The sequence below is a fragment of the Microplitis mediator genome, chromosome 9 (genome assembly GCF_029852145.1).
Source record: "Microplitis mediator isolate UGA2020A chromosome 9, iyMicMedi2.1, whole genome shotgun sequence".
Taxonomy (NCBI): Eukaryota; Metazoa; Arthropoda; class Insecta; order Hymenoptera; family Braconidae; genus Microplitis; species Microplitis mediator.
In genome coordinates, this window is record NC_079977.1 from 19,445,060 (window position 1) to 19,470,649 (window position 25,590).

The window sequence follows — 25,590 nt, forward strand, 5'->3', positions numbered from 1 at the left end:
AATAGGGGGGGTTAAGTATTGTTCGCTGCACCTGCGAGGAAAGTTAAAATTTTTGTTCTATAACGAGAAGAAAGTTGCGCTTCCATCTTATCGGAAATCAAATCAAATAAAAACGTGCATGCGTGAAATTTTCCTAAACCCATGACAGAGATCCAAACTTTCCGTTGCAGGTGTGGTGGAAATTTCTAATTCGCGTGTTCGTCACACTCGCCTTCGAATTAGGTAGACGGCTGCGTTATGTTTTGAACGTAGGGCTAGTGAGTCCGTCGGCGTGATCCTCAAGGTACTTCAGGAAGTGCGATATTTTCGTATTAGCGTAAGGGAAAGGGTCAAGTCGGTTCGTAGAAAATTCTGTTTAGTATTTTTGTAGAGGTGATAATGGGAAAATTCTTTCAAAAGCTTCCATTCTTTCGGCATTAAGATTATACTTCATAGTCAATGTACTATTAATTTCCAGATATTGTTTAATTTCGGGTTGAAATGGTTCCCAAGTGACATCTTGAAACAGTCGGTTGTTTTTCGGAATGGGATTACCAGTTTTAGCAAAACTCGCCCACATGGCTGTCATATGTTCGACAGTTGGTATTTCCGGTGCATTTGGCTCAAAAAATGGAAAGAATCGTTTCATGTAGAATAGATACATCAAATCGTCGTGATGGACAACACCTGAAATAAATTGGTCATGGGAATATTATGCTGATAAAATAAAGTAAGCTCTGAGCGTCCAATACCCAATTGAGGAATTCTTAGGTTTACAAAATGAGAGATCAATTTAAACCTACCAAATGGTTTTTTGGTATCATCCCAAGTGTTCCAGCTAAAACGCCCTTGATAAACGAAATGATAATAATAAACTGGCTGGTCCGAGTGTTTGGAGACTAGATCAACCAGGCGATGTATTGGGAAGGATACTATAGCGTCTCCATATAACTGTGACAGAAAGATGATATGATGTCATGATGACGAATCAATCGTTCCCTATGAAAAAAATCCATATAGAAATCGCGTCTATATTCATATGTGACCCACATGGCGTTTAGATGGATTCCCATATAGTTCCCTATAGAAATCTAGCATAAGTCCCAATATAGATTCTGACATGGGTTTCTATAGGAATTCACACTATACCAAATCCACATAAGAATCTATTGTGGATTTCTATGTGATTTTTACCTCGATTTCCCATGGAAACCTGCACTATGTCAAAATCTATATGGGAGTCCAGCCTAGATTTCTATGTGGGTTTCCACATGGCATTTTTCGATGGATTCCTATATAGTTATCTATATAAATCCAAAAAAGACCCTGATATAGGTTCTTATGGGAATCCACACAATGCCAAATCAATATGTAAAGCTAGTATGGATTCTTATAGGTTCCCATGCAATCCCATTTGGATTTTTCTGGTAGGGTTGACTTTAATTTGCAATAATTACATGAGCAAGTGCTGGCCAATTCTGTAAGCCAATTTTCTCATTTTTAAAGTAAAAATCTCGTAACTCTTGACTTATTTGCTTAGATCTTATGGTATCGCGTTCATATTGGAAGGCTATTGGTGCAATGTGATTCCAATTATCATTCAAGTCTTCAAAAATTGAATTATTCCCATTCCGGGCTTCAGTCACTGCAGCTACAAATTAAAAAATCTTAGACTTTCAAATATAATTTACTAAACACAACTTACTTCTAACTCGGGAACCAAATTCATCCAAAGTAGATCCAGCCATAAAAGGCACTTTATGAAAATCACCACGTCTAATAATATCAATCGGCTGATCGACGATAAACCTCTCGAGTCCTGGGATATCAGGTTCCACTACCGGTGACCAGTAACGAATTGGATCACCGTGCCACTCAGTAAAATTGTTCACAGTCGCTGCCATTTTATCCCCTGGGACGGTTTCAAAACACTCGCGCATAACTTTGGAATTTTCAGAAGGACAATCGACAAGTCGGGCTTGTTTTTCGGCGATGTCAACTTGCTGATACTGAAGTTTTTCGCCCTTGGTCGGAGATCCACTCATAGAAACCACGCGGTGAAAGAGACCACGTGACATTGGTGACAGCATATGGAGTGCAGTGCTCCAAGATCCTGCACTATAACCAACAATCGTTACGCAGTTTGGATCACCATTGAAAGCTGCTATATTCTGTTGCACCCAACGCAATGCTTGGACCTGGTCCTTCAGCCCTAAATTTCCTGGAAATTCTTCGTCTCCAGTAGCAGTAAAGCCTATGGCGCCCAACCGAAAGTTAACTGTTACCAAAACAACATCTTCGTCCAGTAGATATTGAGGTCCAAATAAATAACTTTGACCTGAAAATCCATAGAATCCTCCAGGGTGGAAGAATACTATTACCGGACTTTTGGTACAATTTTCCCCTGATGTTGGAATCTGTAGATATATAGATGACTTTTAAATATCAGCAATTTCCATGTTTTAATTAGTTCTTGGGATACCAAAAGTAATTCACTAGATGTTTGACCCCACAAATAGCAAATCCTTTAAAATTCTCATAAACAAATAAAAATACCTTTTTCGTATAAACATTGACGCATAAACAATCGTCTTGTGGTGATTGGCCACCTACTCTTGGACATGATGGACCTTCTTCAGAAGCATCAAAAACTCCTTCCCAAGCTTTAGCAGGTACCGCGACCTTACAATGAATATCATTTAACAGAAAACTTAGCAGAAAATACATTATTGACTTACTCCGAAACGTCGTTTTCCAACAGGAGATTCCGCATAACGCAGCCCTCGAAATGCATATATATCTTTATTTAGTCGTGTTCGCATCATCGAACCCTTTACCTTTCCCAGTGATATCGAGAGTTCGGGATGATTCATATTTTCTGCAGCGCACAAAGTGACAAACAAAATGAAGAGTCTCATTACTTAGAGAACAGTTAAAACTCAAGTTTCAATTGACACTGATTAAAATTACTCATCAGCAATGTTTATATAGTGAGGTCACTATAAGGAAAAAGTCTAAATAACAATAACATTTTACGTAGAAGTATAATTTATGTATATATCACATTATCATTCTTGCTTGTCTTGGTGATATATAAATTCTTATCGGGACGTAAAAACCAACAATTATGTTCTCTAATTTATCGTCAGCACTGGTTGATATTAAAAAAAATGTTAAAGGAAAGAGGATTTGTTTTATTATAATTCATCTTATACAATTTTTTTATAATTATTTTTTATAGATTCCTTACCAAAAAAATCTATATGGGATTACATGAGACCCCATAGGAATCCATATACGAAAGTATTGATTTGTGTAAGTATCCATGGGAATTAATATAGGAGTGTATGCCCTATCAAATAGAGTCCATGTGGGATTGCATAAGAACCTATAGAAATCCATACAGAAATATATGGATTTATGTAAGAATCCCTGGGAATTGTTATAGGAGTGTATGGATTTATATGAGAATCTAAGTAGGAAACCATGGGTACCTGGATTCCCAGAGGGAAATCGATGTTAAAATTCACATAGGAATTGATGTGAAATTTTCATATGGATTTGGCATGGTGTGGATTCCCATAAAAACCCATGATAGAATTATACTGGATTCCTATAGGAAACCATATGGAAATCCCTCCGATAACGCCATGTGGGAACCCACTTAGGAATCTAGCCTAGATTCCCATAAGAATTTTTTCGATAGAGTTAATATTCAATGGGAAACAATTTGTCCCATTCATTCATCCTATCAGTATATAAATTTTGTTTCATGACCAGATCATCATTTATTTCAAGATATGCTTGATTTTCCCGCGTAAAAGGTGTCCAGGTGACATTCAAAAAGTCATCGTTGCCAACAGGAATGGGTTCTCCTGTGCGTGCGAAATTGGCCCACATTGAAGTCATACGTCTTACTGTTGGGATTTCAGGAGCGTCAGCTTCGAAGTAAGGAAAGAAGCCATTATTGAAGAAGTAAAGTAATTCGTCATGATGAACGACTCCTAATAAAATAAACTTATCATTATTAACTATTTAACAACAACAGGATACATGATTGTATTATATTACCGTAAGGTTTTTTATCGGACCATGTAGCGTGACTGTAACGACCTTGATAAGAGAATTTGTAGTAATAAACAGGTTTAGTCGAGTATTTGCCGAGCAGGTTCATCAATCGGTGCACGCCGTAGATAGTTACGCCATCCGCATACAGCTAACAATATAAATTCGGTACTCAAACTTGTTTTGCTGGTGATATTATGAATGACGCGTCAAAATTAATTATATCTGTATTGTTTTGTTAATTTGATTTCAATGACTAGATTTTTATGTCGCAAAAAAATTGATTTATTAGTTTACCTCACCCAGTCCTTTATAATTATCAATTCCAGCGGGTTTGCCTTTGAGATAAAACTGTCGTAAGCTTTGACTGATTGATAGAGACTTAGTAGTGTCCCGTTCGTAGAGGAAACTTATTGGTGCAATTTTTGTCCAATTAGCATTGATGTCATCGAATATTTCATTGTTGCCATTCGTAGATTCTTCAATTAGTCCTGAAATCCCGAAGATAATGTAAGAAAGCTTTATATAGATCTAGCCCATATGATAACTTACTAACAACTACGCCAGCGAATTCATCTTTGGTGATTCCTGCGATATAGGGAACTTGATGGAACTTTCCTTGTTTGATTAAATTTACTGGTTGATCGGTAAGAAAGCGTTCGACACCCGGTATATCTGGTTCCACTACCGGAGACCAGACTAGAATAGGATCTCCGTGCCATTCGAAGAACTTTGATAAGCTTCCACTGATTTCTTCAAAAGTTTTAGTTCTCAGACAGTCCAGCATACTGCTAGTTGAGTCGGTTGGACAATCGAGCAAACGTGCCTGCTTCTCAGCGAGATCTTTTTGATGGAGTGGAAGAGGGTTCTGGTAGGTAGCTGCTCCAGACATGGAGATCGCGCGATGGAAGAGACCTTTGGACATTGGAGATACTAGATGAAGAGAGACACTCCATCCACCTGCGCTGTGACCTGAGATAGTAACACAATCTGGATCACCGTTGAAGCAACGGATATTCTTCTGTACGAATCGAAGTACCTCTACCTGATCCTTGAGACCAATATTTCCTGGAGCTAGACTATCTCCAGTACTTAGGAATCCCAAAGATGCTAATCTGTAGTTGCAGGTAACTAGAACGATGTCCTGGTCAAGGTAATACTTAGGCCCAGAGTAAGTGCTCTGGCCAGAACCACCATAAAAACCACCAGGATGAAAGAAGACTATGACTGGACGGGGTACGGAATCGGCTTCTGGAAGCTAAAGACACGTTTTCTGGAAAATTGAATTTGAATATTCGATGGCTTGATGCGTACCTTGGTGGTGTAGATGTTAAGACGAAGGCAGTCTTCTGATTGAAGCCCAAATTTCGTCCAGCCGCAAGATGGACCCTCTTGTGTTGCGTCGAATGTATCGTTCCACGGTTTTACCGGCACTGCTTGCTATCAAATTAAAGATCTATTAGTATCTACATTTATTAGCTTTGACGAACGTCGATAATCTAAACATACATTTAGCCATTACCTTAAAACGTAGTTGTCCAACTGGTGGCTCTCCGTACCTGATACCTCGAAAAGAATAAATATTTTTGCCTAATCGCGTTTTCAAAACTGATCCTCTGATTTTTCCCAATGGAGTCGTCACTTCTGGATTTGGTGGAATATCCTCAGTATCACAGTTCGCACTCATATTCATTTTGAACGTTAGTCAATAACTTTCACTCAACGCAATAAGTAGCCAGTAGCAATGATCAACTGACTTTTAGCTGTTTAATTTATTTAGCAATTCATATAGACGCTTCCGTATTTTTATCATAACTGACTAATCAATTGTATTGCGCAGTTGTTGTAAATGACTGGCTCGTAGTTATTTTCTAAGTAAAAATATCTTTTATTACTCATCGTGCGATATAATTGAGGTTTGCCATTCTTCGTAGAAAACATTAGAATTTAGAATCAATAACTTGTTTTCCTTATTCATATATGCTTCTATATCTTTTATTGCATTCTTATATACTACTCAGCACACTAATTTAATCGCCTACAATCTAGATAATATTTAAACTTGGAATCATCAATGATAATGTAACGTCATCAGCCGTTTTGCGCCTTAACTTCTCGTTCTTTAGTGTCAACAATTCAATTTTAAAACCTTACATGCGCTGCCATCTGCCAACGTATAGACTAATCAGCTGATAACTGTACTTATCATCAGAAATACAAACCTAAGTTTAAATGTGAATTCAAATTTGATTTTAAGGATTTTTAATATGACTGAGATTGACCGCATTGAGACTCACTAATGTTTTATCGGGGCAAATTGGACCACTCTGGGTACAACTGACCATCCCCAGTAAAATGGACACTTATAATATATACAAAAATAATCTTTGTAGCCCAAAAATTGCCTTTGTATAATTTTATGCCGGGAGATAATTGTGTCTCAGAAAAAAAAAATATTTTTCATAATAAACATTGGTAAAGTATAAAAGATATGTTTATGAAGAAAAATTGGTGTATTTAAAGTAGTTAAGAAGTGAAGGATAAACATCTTTGGATAATAGTAATACATGGGAAATGAAATCGATAGCAGCTACTGGAATGTTAATCGGTTTCTACCGATATTTTTTCGGTGTTGATACCGATTATTTTTCAGTAGCAGTTACCAAAATAATCAGTAAGAAAAACTGAAAAATAATCGTTAGCTGCTACCGGAAAAACCAGGTGCAGCTACCGACTGCTAATCAATGGCAGCTACCAATTATTGTTTCTGTGATCACTACCGATTATTTCTCGGTAGCAGTTACCAAAATAATCAGTAGGAAATACCGAAAAATAATCTGTGGCTGCTACCAGAAAAAATCAGGTGCAGCTACCAATCGCTAATCAGTAGCACCTACCAACTATTTTTATTCATGTAGTAGGTGTTAGGTAGAGGTTAAGCACACTAACATAAATTAATTAAAACAATAGATTTATCAGTTTGCAACAACAATTGTATTTATTTTTATAGAAGTTATCAAAATATAAGAAATATTTACGAATAATAATGTAACATACATTAATATTCACTTATATTTATTTTATGTAATACTGTAGATTATCTTAATTGGTTCAATATTCAATAGGAAATAGTCTGTCCCATTCATTCATTCTATCGGAATATAAATTCTGCTTCATGACAAGGTCATTACCGATTTCAAGATACAATTGGTTTTCCCTTGTGAAAGGAGTCCAGACGACGTTAGTAAAGTCTGGATTGCCAGCAGGAATAGGTTCTCCAGTGCGTGCAAAGTTGGCCCACATCGAAGTCATACGTCTCACGGTAGGGAATTCTGGATCACTGGTTTCGAAATAAGGAAAACCGTCTTTTTTGAAAAAGTAAAGCAAATCGTCTTCGTGAACAACTCCTGAGAAGAAAAAAACATAATTAATTATGTTCAAGTATAGTTCAACGAAAGGATGAGTAATTATATTTTTTTACCGTATGGTTTTCCGTCAGGCCATGTGGCGAGACTATAACGACCTTGATAAGCGAAGTTGTAATAATAAACAGGTTTGGTCGAGTGTTTGCCAAGCAGGTTTATTAATCGGTGTACGCCGTAGATAGTTACACTGTCTGCGTAGAGCTAATAACAATAAAAATTCGAACATTGAACTTGTTATGATAACAAAAATAGAAATTACTCATCGACGTTGATTGACCTGCGGCTATTATGTTTGGCTTTTTCCGTTGTTATTTACTTTATTGTAACGATTCTAAATTATAGTTGACTGCAAAATATATTAAGTAGTTTATTTACCTCACCGAGTCTTCTATAATTATCTAGACTAATGGGTTTTCCCTTGAAATAGAATTGTCTCAAAGCTTCACTAATTTGTTGAGACCTTTCCGTTCCTCGCTCATAGAGAAAGCTAATGGGGGCAATTCTAGTCCAGTTGGCGTTGTAATCATCAAATACCGATGTATTATTCTTTTTGGCTTCTTCGACTGGGCCTGGACCAATGAAAAAAATTGTGAAACTGCTGTGAATAATGTCAGACTAAAATAATGGTAACTTACCAATGACAACGCCGGCGAATTCGTCCTTGGCGATTCCTGCGATGTAGGGAACTTGGTGGAACCTTCCTTGTTTTATCAACTCAACCGGTTGGTCAGTGAGGAAGCGCTCAACGCCAGGAACATCTGGTTCAATCACTGGAGTCCAGACTAGAATAGGGTCTCCGTACCATTCAAAGAATTTAGGTAGAGTTCCTACGATGTCTTCAAAGGATTTTGTTTTCAAACAAATCAACATACTGCCGGTAGCATCTGTTGGACAATTTAGTAAGGAAGCAAGCTTCTTAGCGAGATCTTTCTGATGAGGTGGAAAGGGGTTTTGATAGGTTGATCCTCCAGACTGAGAGATAGCGCGATGGAAGAGTCCTTTGGACATTGGAGACACCAGGTGGAGTGAAGCACTCCATGCACCCGCGCTTTGGCCACTTATAGTAACACTGTCTGGATCACCGTTGAAGCTACGGATATTTTTCTGTACGAACCGAAGTACTTCTACTTGATCCTTGAAACCAAGGTTCCCTGGAGCCAAACTATCTCCAGTGCTGAGGAATCCTAGAGCTGCTATTCTGTAGTTACAGGTAACTAGGACAATATCTTGGTCTAAATAATACTCAGGTCCATAAACATAACTTTGGCCCGACAGGGACCAAAATCCTCCGGGATGGAAGAAGACAATTACGGGACGGGGCGCTGAACCTGGTTCTGGAAGCTAAAAAAACCATTCATTCAAGACATACTACGATATTTGAAGTCTCGAGGCGTACCTTCGTAGTATAAATATTAAGACGGAGACAATCTTCAGATTGAAATTTAGATTTTGCCCAACCGCACGATGGACCTTCTTCTGTCGCATCCAATGTACCGTTCCAAGGCTTCACCGGCTCTGCTTGCTATTTAATGAATCAAAACATCTTATCATGTCTGTTCGCATCTTCAGCAAGCAACAACAATCAAAGCAATAAACAATTACTCACTTTAAATCGCTGCTGTCCCACTGGTGGCTCCCCGTATCTGATACCGCGAAACGCATAAATATCTTTGCCCAATCGCGATGTCATAATCGACCCTTTTATTTTTCCCATTGGAGTCGTCACTTCCGGGTTATCTGGGCCACTTTCAGTTACATAATAATGACCCCAATTTCCGGCTTCTGCGGCGAAAATAGTCAAGCCCCATAAGAATAGAACAATCACGTTACCAATGCCCGCCATCATTGACCTCATTCAATTGTCGCTACTTTGATAAATAAATTACCAGCTAATACTAATGATCAATTATTATTAAGCTGCGTAAATAAAGGAAATGTAGACGCTTCTGTGATCTAACCACAACTGGTTGATAAACATCCAATTGTCCGACTTTATAGTCTGGGGGAGTGTCAAGTAAAAAAAATAATGACGTCGTTAAAGACGTACCATGAATATTTCATATAAATTGAACGCATTCAAGACAACTGCTGGCACTTACTTAAATACACACAAATACTTGATATGAACTTATCAGAACGTTCAACTATATAGCAGTAATCCTCTATTATTAGATAACCTCGAGTGGTTTTTTTTTACTCTTATAACTTGATTCCCGTATTTAAAATACATTATTAAAAGATTACGACTTTGTTATTTTATTTGTTTATCCAGTTGTATATAAATTAAGTTCTTAGTGTTTATAAAATAAAATTTTTTTCTTCGAATTCAACCGCAACTAGAATACTTTCCTTATTGCTGACCATGTTTAATGTCAAACTAACAATTTATGTATCGATGTTTTTCCTCATGTTCTGAGAATCTATTAGACGATTCTCGGGTTTTTCTGACTCTTCTTTACAATAAATAATACGTTTATCATTTTTAAATAATTTATTTATTATAATTACATTTTTAAGTTTTTCGCGGAAATTTTCGATTACAGATAATTCGTTGCGGTTACACTTTAAATGGGTATTTTATCTATAAACTTAATTAAAAGAAGGAAAAAAAAGGTGAAACAAGATAGGGAGGCACAATTGAATACCTCCATAGTTCTATAGAAAAGATTGATTTTTTAAAAATGTTTTTGAAACATTCCAAAATCACTTTTGTAAATAAAATTGAGCATTATTTTGAATTTGGTTTTGTGAAAAAAAAAGTATCTCCCCCCCTTTCTTATGACTTGTTTTTATATGAGATGAATTACTTTGATGATGAGAAATGACTAATGAAAATAAAATATTTATGTTTTCATAACATTACTTATCGTCTATGTTTGATTAATTTTTTTATCTGCACACTGATTATTTTTAATCATTACAGCTAGTAATCGGATGTCAAGGTATTTTTACTTATTTTGGCTTTTTTATAATTTGGCTAGAATGTTAATATTTAATAATACTTATAGAAATCTTACATCAGTTTATTTAAAAGTAAACAACTACGGTCCGCCTTTTTGGCAAAAAATTTTGTTTTATTCAGAACATCTTAAACAAAATAAAATAACAAATTTAATAATCAATAGGAAATAGTTTTTCCCATTCGTTCATTCTATCAGAATACAAATTATGTTTCATAACAAGATCATCATTTATTTCAAGATATGCTTGATTTTCCCGCGTAAAAGGGGTCCAGGTGACATTCAAAAAGTCATCGTTGCCAACGGGAATGGGTTGTCCAGTGTGGGCGAAATTGGCCCACATTGAAGTCATACGTCTTACTGTTGGGATTTCAGGTGCGTCCGCTTCAAAATAGGGAAAAAAATTCACGTAGAACAGGTAGAGTAAGTCATCATGATGCACCACTCCTAAAACAGGAAAACAAAACTTATCGTACCATTTAAAATTTGTCACTTCAGAATCCGCATTAATCTAAGCAATTTTTCATTTTCTATTTCGACCATGACCTAGTACAAGGTCATGATGATTCAAACTGGTCGATTTATAACGACTAGTACTTTTTCTTCAACCGAATAGTTCAATGGCTTCTTTGATGCTTGGGTTAATGCAGATTCATAAATCAAACCTGATATAATTTTTACTTATTACCATATGGTTTCTTATCGGCCCATGTAACATGACTATAACGACCTTGATAAGAGAACTTATAGTAATAAACAGGTTCCGCTGAATACTTGGCCAATAGGTTAACTAATCGGTGGGCGCTGAAGCCAATGACACTGTCGGCGTAGAGCTGACAATCAAAATTACATTAAACTTGTTATGAAAAAAAATTAAAGTACAATTACTCGTGTACTGCAGTAATAAGGAGTATAGACTTACCTCTGCAACTCCTTTGTAATTGTCTGGACCAGCAGGTTGATCGTGGAGATAGAAGTGTTTTAACTCTTGACTGATTTCTAAGGATCTGGGTGTATCTCGTTCATAGAGGAAACTGATGGGGGCGATTTTAGTCCAATTGGCGTTCAAATCATCGAAAATTGCTGTGCTACCGTTCTGGGATTGCTCAATTGGTTCTAGGGCCCAGAAAAGTTAAGTAAGAAAGCTGATAACTGAGTAAGAAGTACTGAATAGTTTACCGACAACAGCACCACCAAATTCGTCTTTGGTGATTCCTGCAATGTAAGGCACGGCGTGAAACTTTCCTTGTTTGATCGACTCAATTGGTTGCTCGGTAAGGAAGCGTTCAATGCCTGGAACATCTGGTTCAATAACTGGAAGCCAGACAAAGATAGGATCTCCATGCCATTCAAAGAAGCTCCATACTGTCCCAGTGATATCTTCGAAAGTTTTAGTTCTCAGACAGTCCAGCATACTGCTAGTTGAGTCGGTTGGACAATCGAGCAAACGTGCTTGCATTTCAGCGAGATCTTTTTGATGGAGTGGAAGAGGATTCTGGTAGGTAACTGATCCAGACATGGAGATGGCCCGATGAAACAGACCTTTGGACATTGGAGATACTAGATGGAGTGAGACGCTCCACCCACCGGCGCTGTACCCTGTGATGGTGACACTGTCTGGATCACCGTTGAAGCTACGGATATTCTTCTGTATGAACCGGAGTACCTCTACCTGATCCTTGAGACCAAGATTTCCTGGAGCTTGACTATCCCCAGTGCTGATGAATCCCAGTGATGATAACCTGTAGTTACAGGTAACTAGGACGATGTCTTGATCAAGGTAATATTGAGGTCCAGAAAAATTACTCTGGCCAGAGACTGAGTAAAATCCACCAGGATGGAAGAAGACTATCACTGGTCGGGGTGCAGAATCTGCTTCTGGAAGCTAAAAAACTGATCACTTAGGGCTTATTCTAACAGTCGAAGGTTAGCTGCATACCTCGGTGGTGTAGATGTTAAGACGAAGACAGTCTTCTGATTGGAACTCTGAATCCGGCCAGCCACAGGATGGTCCCTCTTTCGAGGCGTCAAATGTATCGTTCCAAGGTCTCACTGGCTCTGCTTGCTATCAAATAAAACATTTCTCTCGATCATTATCTTCAGTAGCTTTAGCGAGTGTCAACAATCTAAATTATAAATAATCACTTACTTTAAATCGCAGCTGACCAACTGGTGGCTCGCCATACCTGATACCACGAAACGAATAAATGGTTTTGCCCAATCGCGTTTTCATAAGTGATCCTCTGATTTTTCCCAGCGGGCTCGTTACTTCAGGATTTTCAGGATCATTCTCAATAATATACTCCGCTTTTTTTGCCTCAACAATAAAAAGTATCAAGCCGCAAAGTAATAAAATAACAAAATTACTCATGCCCAACATTGTTTTCCCTAATTAATTGCTCTGACGCGGATAAACAAATAACATGAATTAAGTGATTACTTGATGTGATATGCAGCACGTGTTGACGCGTTTGTGTCGTGACCACCACTGACTGATAAATACTCGACAGTATATGTTTATACTTAAGTAGACTATTATTAGCATAAACAAGCCAAGGATAGGAACAAGAACGTAGTAAGGAAAGAGGCATATATGACATCATGCAATTCAACAAAGTTGGAATTAAATGTTACTTATCATCACACATATGCTATAATAGTCACAACCAATTCTCGATCTAACGAGTGAACTATTTAGATGATAGGATTAAATAAATTCTAAGAGATAATAACCATCGCAAAGGGGTAACATGAACACTCATAAGGTGCAGGGTCCTACTTCTGGAAAAAAATTATCGTTTCTATGTATGAAGAGAAGAAAAAGAGAGAGGGTAGAGGGCAACATGAGGAACTTAAGGGAGTTCCCCCGTGTGGCGGCCTATTTTTTAGTGTTTTTTGAGGATTTTTTTTTATGACCAATGAGAAGATAGAATTCCGAGTTTTTTTTTCATTTATTTATTAATATTTCAAGAGTATGCGAGAAATTTCAAATATAAATCTTTATTACAACGTAAGCTGTGCCGCTCTGAAGACATTCACCTTAAAAAAAAATCGGTCTGTCAGTTGACCCTGCGGGCCAGCCCCAAAACTTCCCGCTGTTTTCGAGCTCGTTGAGCTTGAAAACACTATTGTGAATACATTTTCGAGCTCTTCGAGCTCGCAAATACTTTTGTATGCCATTGTTTTGTAAAAAACCATTTTTTAGCATTTCTTTCTCCCACGATATCTCGCGAACGAATTAACCGATTTTGATGGTTGAGGCGGCAATCGACGCGTTTTGTCAAGTTCTAAAGCTGATCAAATTTTGGATTCGATTTATCGAGTCGTTTTTGAGATATTTCAGGAAAAATAAAAAAATTTTTTTTTTTTAATTCTTCCGACAACGGTTTCTTTTGAACGAATGAACCGATTTTGATGGTTGAGGTGGCATTCAACGCAGCTTATAAAGCTCTAGAGCCCAGTCCATTTTGGAATTAATCCATCGAGCACATTAAAAGTTATCCAAAAAAAACATTTTTGAAAAAACTTTATTTTTGGAATATCTCTGAACAAGCCCTAACGATCAAGCTCACTTTTCTCTCGGCTTTAAAATATTGACAATCCGCGTCGAATGACACCTTAAAGTTCAAAATCGGTTCATCCATTCAAAAGATACAGGTATTTACATACGTACGTACGTACGTACATACATACATACATACACTCGGACATCATCTTGAAATTAGTCACAATAGCTTCCTAGGACCTCAAAACGTCGACATCTGATGGAAATTCGATTTTCGTAAATCGGACCGAAACCAATAACTTCCCGAATTTTTGAAAACTTACAATTTTCTTAGCGGGAAGTTAAAAAGTACGCTCACTTCCTCCACGATTTCGGCTCATCAGTTTATCTAAAAAAAAAAAATCTGAAAACCGCCTGACCCCGCGGGCCAGCCCCAAAACTTTCCGCTGTTTTCGAGCTGAGGGAGCTCGGAATCATTATTACTTGTAAATTTTTTAGCTTTTCGAGCTCAAAAATGTGTTAGGCCGGTAAAACCTAGCTTCAATGAAAAATTATAATTTTTGGCCAACGATAACTTTGGATGGAATGAACTGATTTGGACGTTCGTGGTGGCAATCGAAAGGGCTCGGCAAAACTTACAATTGATTAGATTTGGAGGGGAATCGGGCAAGTGGTTTATAAGTTCTACGCTAAAAACCAAAAACAAAAAAAAAATTTTATTTTTATTCTTCGTATAACTCGTAAACTACATGACCGATCTACCCTAAAATCTAATCAAGTCTAAGTTTTGGTGAGCCTTTTCGATTGCCACCAATTACGGTCAAATTGGTTGATTCATTCCAAAGATATCGTCGGACAAAAAAAAGTTCACACACACACACACATACGCACGGACGTCCATCCGGGAAGAGTCAGAATAGCTTTCTGGGACCTTAAAACGTCGACATCTGATGAATACTCGATTTTCGAAAATCGGACCAAAACAAATAACTTCCATTTTTTGAAATTTCTTAATTTTCGTAGCGGGAAGTTAAAAATTTAATGGACATAACAACATGCTTATTGCACGACGATAGTGAAAACTTTCCGTCAAAAATCAATAAAAAATTTTTATCACGTCTATTATTATCTTTATTCATTATATTATTAATAGTGGTCATAAAATGTGTTCGTCACATTCTTAATCACGTTGGCTTCGAAAACAACACGGTTAAAAATAATGGAATCCACATACTTCAAGTATTTAATAGTTTTGTTTTCAAAATTATATTTGGTTTCAGTTCAATTGCACAGTTAGTATTCAATTTATTATTTATTATTTTCAAAATAGATACTCCCGCAATGTTTTTCTGAATAATTCATATTGTCGGTTGATTTTAGATGGTAAATACTGTCCACTACCCCAAAATAATGGTACGGGAATATGTAAAAACATAATTCATTGCCCGCATGAATTATCAAAAGCAAATACTGGGAAAATGGTATTTGAATCATCAGATTGTGGCTTGAATGACTCAATTACAATTGTATGCTGTCCTAAAATACCTCATCCAAATGGTTTTGGTCCTGCTGCCATAGGTAATTTATTAAAGAAACTAATTGAATATTTTTAATTTTACGGAAAATAACTCGAGCAAAAAGGAATATATTGTGCACGGAGAGAAATTTATGGTAACAATTACAATAGATTATGAGAATGGTTCCCATTATACTATGGTGGACGTTACTATAATATTATGGTAATGGTTACCATATATTATAGTAATGGTTACCATATATTATGATCATGGTTACCATACATAATGGTAATGATTACCATAATAGTATAGTAACCGTTACAATATATTATGATAATGGTTACTATAATATTATAGTAACGATTACTATTGTATTATCGTAATAGTTGCCATATTATACGGTAACGATTACCATAATATATGGTAACCATTACCATAATATATGGTAACCATTACCATAATATATGGTAACCATTACCATAATATATGGTAACCATTACCATAATATATGGTAACCATTACCATAATATATGGTAACCATTACCATAATATATGGTAACCATTACCATAATATTATACACGGAGAGTAATTTATAGTAACCGTTCCTAGTACGTTTATAAAATATCATCCCATACCGTTATGATAATGATGACTTGGAATTACAGGATATAGGCCCATACTTTCTGGAAAAAGTTCCTCTAACTATGGGAATTATTCCCATAATTATGGCAACAGTTACCATATCGCATGCGAAAGAATTATGGTAATGATTATTATAATATTATGGTAATCGTTCTCTTAATACTATGGTAAAAGTTCCCTGGCGGTTTTGAATCACCCCGGAAACAGCCTGGAAACACGGTGGAATCACGGTGGATCCAGGGTGGTTACACGGTGGGTTTGTGCCATTTTATCACCGTGTATACTTTGTGGAATTAGGGTGGGTACACCGTGTAACCACCGTGGATCCACCATGATTCCACCGTGTTTCCAGGTTGTTTCCAGGGTGATTCAAAACCACCAGGGTTACTATAATATTACGGTAATAGTTACCATATATTATGGTAACCATTACCATTATATATGGTAACGGTAACCATTACCATAATATTATGGTAATGGTCGCCATATATTATGGTAATTGTTACCATAATACTATGGTATTAATTACCATCATATATAGTAATGGTTACCATATATCATGATAATGGTTACCACAATATTATGGTAACGCTTATTATAATATTATAGTTATGGTTACTATATTATATGAAAACTATTGCCATAATATTATAGTGACCATTACCATAATGTTATGGTAACGGTGACCATAATTTTTATGGCAACGATTACTATAATAATATAGTAATGATTACTATAATATATATGGGTGCCGTTCCTATAATCAACATTTCAAACAAAATGGTTTCCATGCATTATGGAAACCATTCCCATAATATATTGTAATTGTTATTCTACATCTCGTCAGATTTTAACATTTTTTCATGGAAATATACTGCTTGCTTTGAAGAATGTTTTGTTGCCAACACACTTTCTCCTTACATATATTTTTGAACCCATGACATTTTTTAACATAAAAATGTTCTTGTTAAAATGCTTAGTAATTTTTTTGAATTTAAAAGCTTGTATTACTCATGAATTGAATGGTACACTTCCAAATCGTACTTCACCAATGAAAATGTGGCATGGAATCCAGGATGAATCTAAAGGATTCCCATTTTTGGTTGCTGTCGGTCAAACATCTCCTCTTACAAACATCATGAATTATTTTTGTGGCGGCTTGCTGATCTCAGATAAGTTTGTATTGTCTACTGCTGATTGTTATTGGTTGACAAACAAAAACTTGACGGTAATAAACGAATTCATATATTTTTTAAGCTTTTAATGCTGGAAAGATAAATAAAAAAAATTGTTTTAATCAACAAAACTGGATTATTCAAAACAGGTGAAAGTTGGATCATCGAGAATTAACTTTAATGACAATTATGAAGAAGGAGCCCAGAAAATTCTGATAGAAGAGATAATAATGCATCCAGAGTATGATAACTTGAGTAAAAACAACAATATTGCGCTTTTGAAATTAAAAAATCCGGTAACGTGGTCCGATAAAGTGAAACCTATTTGCTTGCAAACAAAACCGGTTGATATTTATATGCCAGTTGATGGTGTTAATATGACTGCTGTTGGTTGGAAATCGCATCAGGGAATAGCTAAGTTACAATTAAAGTATGTAATTATTTTCTGTATTAAGGTTCTTAAAAATTTCGATCAGTTTTCTTGACAGCCTTATGAATGAAACGTATTTTTTTTTTTTTAAATTATTTATTTAGAGTCGCATCGGCTACTCAGGCCCTTAGCGACTACACGGAAAGAAAATTATGGCAGCGGTTCCCATAATTTTGTGAAATTTTTTCCTATACCATAATAGGAATTACGACCATAAATTATGGGAGCGGTTCCTATAATTATAGGAATGTTTCCCATAATTATAGGAATAGTTCCTATAATTATGGGAATGATACCCATAACACTATAGGAATGGTTCCTATAATTATAGGAATGGTTCCTATAATTTATAGGAATACTTTCTATAATATTATGGGAATCATTCCTATAATTTGTAGGAATGGTTCCTATAATTTATAGGAACCATTCCCATAAATTATAGGAACCATTCCCATAATATTATGGGAATGGTTCCCATATTATCATGAAAAAATTAATTTAAAGAAGTGCGGTAATCACTTCTACAATACACAGAAATATTATTAAACATAAAAATAAAAATTCAAACATTGAAAAAAAAAATCGTATTTGGCAAAAAACATTAAAATTTTTAACAAGAATTTTTTGTCAGCACAAAACATTCAAGAAAATTCAAATTTTGGGAAATTTCTACACTATTGTGCAAAAAAAAAAAATTTAATGATACTAAAGGGATGGTTCCCATAACATTATGGGAATAGTTCCCATAATATTATAGGAATAGTTCCTATACCAATATGGGAACCATTCCCATAATAGTATGGGAATGGTTTCCATAATGGTATAGGAACCATTCCCATAATGGTATGGGAACTATTCTCATACTATTATGGGGATGGTTCCCATAATATATGGGAACCATCCCTATAGTAGTATAGGTACTATTCCCATACCATTATGAGAACCATTCCCATAATGCATAGGAAAACTTCCCATAATTTTCTTTTCGTGTACACAATTACATTTTAATAATTAAAGTACACATTTATATTTAGGCAGTAGATTAATTCGTCTATTTTTAGTTCTATTAGGAGTTTCTGAATTAGTTTAAAGTATTTTTCGTCACTTACACGGAAAATAAAAAATAGTAGTGGCAACTCTCTGAGATAGTACTGAGTACTTTCCCAGATAGAAACCACCAATATCTCATATTGTACACTCTTAGACAGTAGTCAGTGGCATCTATAAAGTAACGAGTACTTTGCCGAAAAGTATAGACGCGTTTCTAAGATATTACAAGATACTATCTGCAGATAGCACGTGTGTCGATCTGTAGATGACAGTGGTTACTGCGCAAGACCACCATGCTATGGTGATGTCCTTCTGTTTTCTGAGCATAAGTAATTTAGCTTGGCACTCTTGGATGATGTTGTTGGAGCTGTTGTGGTTCTCAACTGCGACATTTCAACCGACAACACTTCAACCGAACGACCCTTCAACCTACTGACAGTTCAACTGAAAACGATGAAACCAAACAATATTCAAACATTTAAACGAAAACTTTAAATTTTAACATGTACAGTATCATATTGTTTTTTAAATATAGTGAAACCTAAACTTACAATTAACCTTCTCAATAAGACAATTTATAGATAAATTGAGAAAATTATAGACATGCCGAACTGGGAATCGAACCCAGACCATGTCGGTATCGCCAGGAACGAAACCAGTTGGAAATAGGTCAACACATATGCTTGGAATGGTGCAGCACCCGTTTATCGAAAACCATGAATTATTTTTTCACTTAAAATATATTTTTCTGAATAAGATTTATCAACAGGATATTTTGTCACGGATTTTTTGTCTCTTGAATATTTAGTCCGGGGATATTTTGTCTATCGGATTAAATGTCTTCGGATATTTGATCAGGGATTCTTTGTCGGTTGAAATGTCGCTAGGTTAAACTGTCATATGGTTTAACTGTCGAGGTTGAACTGTTCGCGATTTAATAGTCACGGCACCATTTTATATAGATGTTCTTAGAAGGTGTCGAGTCCCGATTTTCTATAGATTTCTTTTGGAAGTTGGCCCAAGACAATGTTACTAAGGATTCTATTGGTTTGAAAAAAAAGCTGATGGGAAATAAATGAAGAATGCCAGAGTAATGAAGGAAGAAAATGATACTAATATTGTTCTGTTCACAGGTTGGTTGCCAAAGAAAAATGCTTAGACAATTCGCTGGTCAACCACTTAAATATGAATAACAACAATGTGATTTGTGTTGAACCTTTGAAAAAGGATAACAGACGAGAATTGATGAATAATTGCTCAAATGTCCGAGGACGTTTCATTCTACGGTCACACAACAACGAAGTTTATTTAGTCGGAGTCAACATTTTTGCTATTGATTTTTGTAATCAGCCAGTTGCTTATATTAATATCGATAGGTATATCGATTGGATCGAGAGTAACGTTTGGCCAGAATTATTTTTTGTGTTGCAATGGGCTCAAAATTAGAACTTTCAGCTGAAATAATGATGTTGATATATAGAAAAATTTAATAACGGAATCATATGATTTTCCTCTGTATTAAAATTGTGAAAAAATGATGATATATAAAAATTTCTTTTTAAGAATTGAAATTTTTTACTTTTATTTTTGCGCCTTAGACACACTTATCCTTGGCAATGAAGTTAAAAATCGGGCCAAAGATCAGCAGTTGTACACTGTACAAAATTTTGCTGTGAAAATGGTCTTGAAAATATTCTGAATACACTCTGCAAATATTCTGTTAACACGATGCAACCATACGGACTCCAGAGTATTTCCAGAACGGTTTTGTGCCTTTTTTTGAGAATGAACTCAAAGTATTTCTAAAGTGAATACAGAGTAAATCCAAAGTGTTTGAAAAAAGTTCATACTGACACCGTTATGCATCCACAGTGAATACGAACTAATACCAGAGTGTTTCCAGAAATTTTCCAGAGTGGGATCAGAGTGAAACCAGAGTGAATACATACTCAAGCCAGAGGGTATTCGGAGTAAATGTATACTGAAAAAACAAAAATTTTACCGAAATTTAGTATTTTTATAATATTCAAGAACATTCATTCAATAGAAAAATCACTTTTTTTCACTACCTGAAACGTATTTCATGTTTCTGGATTGTAAAAATAAATTATTTAAGGAAACAAAAATATTAGACATTGTTGTCACAATATAGCATCTACTATATGACCACAAACACAGGCACTTCTCTGATTAAAAAGAAGTAATTGACTGGATTAAAAAAATTTATATCCTCATGAATGCTATCAAATCCTGAAAATATAATTCACAAGGGTTCAACATGATTCAAATTTTTTAATTCTGTTGAATACTACACGGAATAAATTTATGGTAACCGTTCCTAGTACGTTTGTGAAATATCATCCCATACCGTTATGGTGATGATTACTTGGAAGTATGAGATATAGGCCCATACTTTCTGGGAAAAGTTCCCATAAGTATGGGAATAATTCCCATAATTATGGTAACAATTCCCATATCGCATGTGAAATAATTATGGTAATGATTACCATAATATTATGGTCATCGTTCCCATAATATTATAGTAATCGTTACTATAATACTATGGTAATGGTTCCCATATATTATGGTAATCGTTACAATAATATTATGGTAACCATTACCATAATATATGGTAACCATTACCATAATATATGGTAACCATCACCATATATTATGGTAACCATTACCATAATACATGGTAACCATTACCATAATACATGGTAACCATTACCATAATACATGGTAACCATTACCATAATACATGGTAACCATTACCATATATTATGGTAACCGTTACCATAAATATAGTAACCATCACCAGAAATATGGTAACCATTACCATAATATTATGGTAATCGTTACTATAATATTATGGTAACCATTACCATAATATTATGGTAATCGTTACTATAATATTATGGTAATGGTTCCCATATATTATGGTAATCGTTACCATAATATATGGTAATGGTTACCATATTTCTGGTGATGATTACCATATATTATGGTAACCGTTACCATAATATTATAGTAACGATTACCATAATATTATGGTAATGGTTACCATAATATTATAGTAACGATTACCATAATATTATGGTAATCGTTACTATAATATTATGGTAATGGTTCCCATATATTATGGTAATCGTTACCATAATATATGGTAATGGTTACCATATTTCTGGTGATGATTACCATATATTATGGTAACCGTTACCATAATATTATAGTAACGATTACCATAATATTATGGTAATGGTTCCCATATATTATGGTAATCGTTACCATAATATATGGTAATGGTTACCATATTTCTGGTGATGATTACCATATATTATGGTAACCGTTACCATAATATTATAGTAACGATTACCATAATATTATGGTAATGGTTACCATAATATTATAGTAACGATTACCATAATATTATGGTAATCGTTACTATAATATTATGGTAATGGTTCCCATATATTATGGTAATCGTTACCATAATATATGGTAATGGTTACCATATTTCTGATGATGATTACCATATATTATGGTAACCGTTACCATAATATTATAGTAACGATTACCATAATATTATAGTAATGGTTCCTATAATATTATGGTAATGGTTACCATATATTATGGTAATGATTAACATAATAGTATGGTAATGGTTACCATAATAGTATGGTAATGGTTACAATAATATTATGGTAATGGTTACCATAATATTATGGTAACGTTTACTATAATCGACATTTCAATAAAACCCGTTACTGTACATTATGGGAACCATTCCCATAATATATTGTAATCGTTACCATAAATTTCTCTCCGTGTATTTAATTCTAAAAATATGATTAAATAGGATTTGAAATGATTTAAACTTTCAAATGCAAGTTGAATCCTTTTATATCCTAAAAAGATAATAAAATGAAAACATCATTTCAGGATTAAAAAGTATTCAATAGAAACAAAAATTTGAAATGCTAGTTGAATTCTTTTATACCCTAAAAAAATAATGAAATATAAACATTGTTTTGGGATTCAAAAGTATCCAATAGTATCAGAAATTTTAAATGTTAGTTAAATCCTTTTATATCCTACTACTCCTTTCGATCATTTTAGTATTAAAAAGTATTTAATATGATTAATCGTGAATTTTGAAACAGAATTTACAGCATTTAGCAGGATTTGAAAGTATTAACATTTTCATCCTTTTTGATCCTGTCAAATACCTTTCTTCAATCAGGGATTGTCACTCTGTCAAATAACAGAGAAGTGTGCCCGAGCCAGATTTGTTTTCAAATATGAAATATAACAACTCTGAAATATATATCTAACCAGGGACAGCACAAGAGGTTGGGTGCGATCTATTTTTTTTATTATTTTGCAATTAATATTCATACACTGTAAAAAATCACCGGGGTAAGTCCAAACGGTGTAGGTGTTAAAATCGGCGGTGTTAAATTTCAACACCGGAAGCGGTGTGAAAATAACGCCGCCACCGGTGTAAATATTCTGTACTGGTGTTAAAAAAGAATCTCCGGTGTTAAAATAACGCCGCCGCCGGTGTAGATATTCTTTACCGCTGTTAAAATATTTCACTTTGTCAATATTTTTACCTACTCGATCACTATTCTTGTTAATAAATGATATTCTTTGATTATTTTCATAAAGAACTGATATTTTTTGTGTTTTATAATCTTTACAGTTAATACTCCAAGCGGACGCAGTTTATCCTGCCTTTACACCGGTATTACTCCGCTTTTACACCGGTTACCCCGCTTCTACTCCACTTTTACACCGGTTACCCTGCTTTTACACCGATGTTATTCCGTTTTTACACCGGTTACCCCGCTTTTACACCGATTTTACTCCACTTCTACACCGGTTACCCCGATTTAACACCGATATTTTTAACACCGGTGAATTACTCCTCCTACACCGGTGTAATTTTATTTTAACACCGGGCGGAGTTAAAATGAGTCCATTTTTAACACCACTCTTTTTACAGTGTATAGAAAAAATTGTTCACTGCAAAAATTTTTTCTTTAATAATTCGATTTTTCTCAACTGTAGAGCTCTGTAATTTTCTTTCTATGAGCTCTATTAAAACGACTCTCAAGAACATTTTTAAAGATAAATAAATGCTAAGAAGATATCTGAGAGGCTAGGACGGAATCGGAGCTAATATTCCCGTATGATCATCTAAATAATTATTAAAATTTGAAATAACATGTATCTTTGTGTGCCAATAAAAATGTGTTGAGTGCTTTCGTGTTATTTGAAGACAGAACTATTTTTTATTTAAATTTAAGTATCGATTTTGTTGTTAGGGTTTCAAACATATATGCATATTTTTTTAATGCATCCTTGACGCTGACCTTAACAGATAGAATCAGTCGTAAGGAGACTTTATTGGTTACAAATTGATCGGTACACACTTTGCGAACACTCGATTGCCAAAGTGTACAGAACAAATAGTAAAAAGACATAAAGATGCCTTTAGATAACAGCAAATATAAATATTTTTTCACGATCGATTGTCATAAAAAAATGTATTTTTGCAGCAACAACTGTTGTCATAGATACACTTTGTGTTTTTATATATTTCTGATCATTTGCAAAGCCAGTAGTTATTCTGCTAACGCAGCATACTGTCGCACTTGGAAAATTCTCCATCAGAATAAGTCTAGAAAAATTATTGTTTGAAATTGTATAGTGTCAGAATAATGTCGTGTAATAAAATAATATTATTTTATTATTGCTTATTTATTGTTAATGTTACGTGCAGTAACATAAAAATTTACGCGTCTTCACCAGAAGAAGATTCAGCAAAACGTCTCATTAGCCATGCGGTAATTTTTATTATTAATTTAATTTTTGATAATTTGTTTCTAAATGGCAATTAGTTAATAAATTCTTTATTGTTACTAATAGAGAGAAATAGTGGAGAAATGTTTTACAAATAATTCAAATCCAATTATAATAAATGCTGATTTGATTAATGACGATGACAAAGTTGAAAATCCATCTGATATTAATAATATGAATTCGTCGTTAATTATAATTAACGAGGATTTCAAGCCAACGATGATCGAAGGGTATATTCCTGCTTATCCGACGTATGTCCTTTTGTTTAAATCGTTCCTAAAACTGGCAGCGCTTATCGGAGAGTTAAGGAAATCAAAAATTTGGAGTATCAAGTCTCCGTTTTTCGTTCTCGACACTACGAAAGATCCTCTTTGTGTGAATGCTCAAATCGTACTAGGAATGCTGTGGGAATTTAATTTATTATCTGCATATTACTTGTGTTATAACAATGACAGAGATTCGACAATTGTTTAGACTTTAAATCCGTTCACAAATTACGCTCCGTCACCGTGGGTCCAACTCGATGCCAGCAACGTATTCATAGATAAAGCTGACGAGAAGTGGACATTCTATAATCTAAAATATTCAAAAGGTATTTATTTGTTTTCAAAACACTTGCGTTCTATATATTTCAGAATTTTTTCAAATTTACATATTTACATATGTATTTATTTAGGGGCGTGCGAATAGTTCAAAGTTGTGAATCATTCGTATCGAATTGAACTGAACTGTTCAATTCGAACTACGAATCGCATAATTAGGATTATTCGCTAGTTAAATCTCTAATTTATTTGAAAATTTTCGAATAACTCACAAATTTCCTTACAAACGACTAGAAATTGTACTATTTTATCCTATTATTCAAGTCTTGCTAAAAAAGGAACATTTGATTCAATTTGATTTGAACACCCCGGGTCAAAAAATTAGATCTGTTTTAAAATAAATGATAAATTCGAATATTTTTCCTTTAATT

The 25,590-nt window shown here is 34.8% G+C and overlaps 3 protein-coding genes across 3 annotated transcripts; 1 reads left to right on the forward strand and 2 right to left on the reverse strand.

Annotated features, from left to right (window-relative positions):
• Nucleotides 1–59: 59 nt before the first annotated feature.
• Nucleotides 60–12,933, reverse strand: LOC130674240 (uncharacterized). Its single transcript, XM_057479509.1, has 12 exons — nucleotides 12,579–12,933; nucleotides 5,359–5,484; nucleotides 4,597–5,302; nucleotides 4,342–4,535; nucleotides 4,051–4,195; nucleotides 3,693–3,983; nucleotides 2,718–2,899; nucleotides 2,536–2,661; nucleotides 1,685–2,396; nucleotides 1,437–1,630; nucleotides 783–930; nucleotides 60–666 (listed from the first exon to the last, which is right to left on the reverse strand). Exons 1-12 carry the CDS (start codon nucleotides 12,807–12,809, stop codon nucleotides 356–358), a joined length of 3,366 nt encoding a protein of 1,121 aa, XP_057335492.1. The 5' UTR covers nucleotides 12,810–12,933; the 3' UTR covers nucleotides 60–355.
• LOC130674401 (esterase E4-like) lies at nucleotides 7,016–9,484 on the reverse strand. The gene is made up of 6 exons (XM_057479717.1): nucleotides 9,076–9,484; nucleotides 8,866–8,991; nucleotides 8,105–8,810; nucleotides 7,845–8,038; nucleotides 7,526–7,670; nucleotides 7,016–7,451 (listed from the first exon to the last, which is right to left on the reverse strand). The coding sequence occupies exons 1-6, from the start codon at nucleotides 9,322–9,324 to the stop codon at nucleotides 7,156–7,158; spliced, it is 1,716 nt and encodes a 571-aa protein (XP_057335700.1). The 5' UTR covers nucleotides 9,325–9,484; the 3' UTR covers nucleotides 7,016–7,155.
• Nucleotides 12,934–15,100: 2,167 nt separating the features above from the next.
• Nucleotides 15,101–20,240, forward strand: LOC130674407 (trypsin V-B-like). The gene is made up of 5 exons (XM_057479724.1): nucleotides 15,101–15,226; nucleotides 15,315–15,512; nucleotides 17,096–17,322; nucleotides 17,419–17,699; nucleotides 19,883–20,240. The coding sequence occupies exons 1-5, from the start codon at nucleotides 15,154–15,156 to the stop codon at nucleotides 20,193–20,195; spliced, it is 1,092 nt and encodes a 363-aa protein (XP_057335707.1). The 5' UTR covers nucleotides 15,101–15,153; the 3' UTR covers nucleotides 20,196–20,240.
• Nucleotides 20,241–25,590: the final 5,350 nt, after the last annotated feature.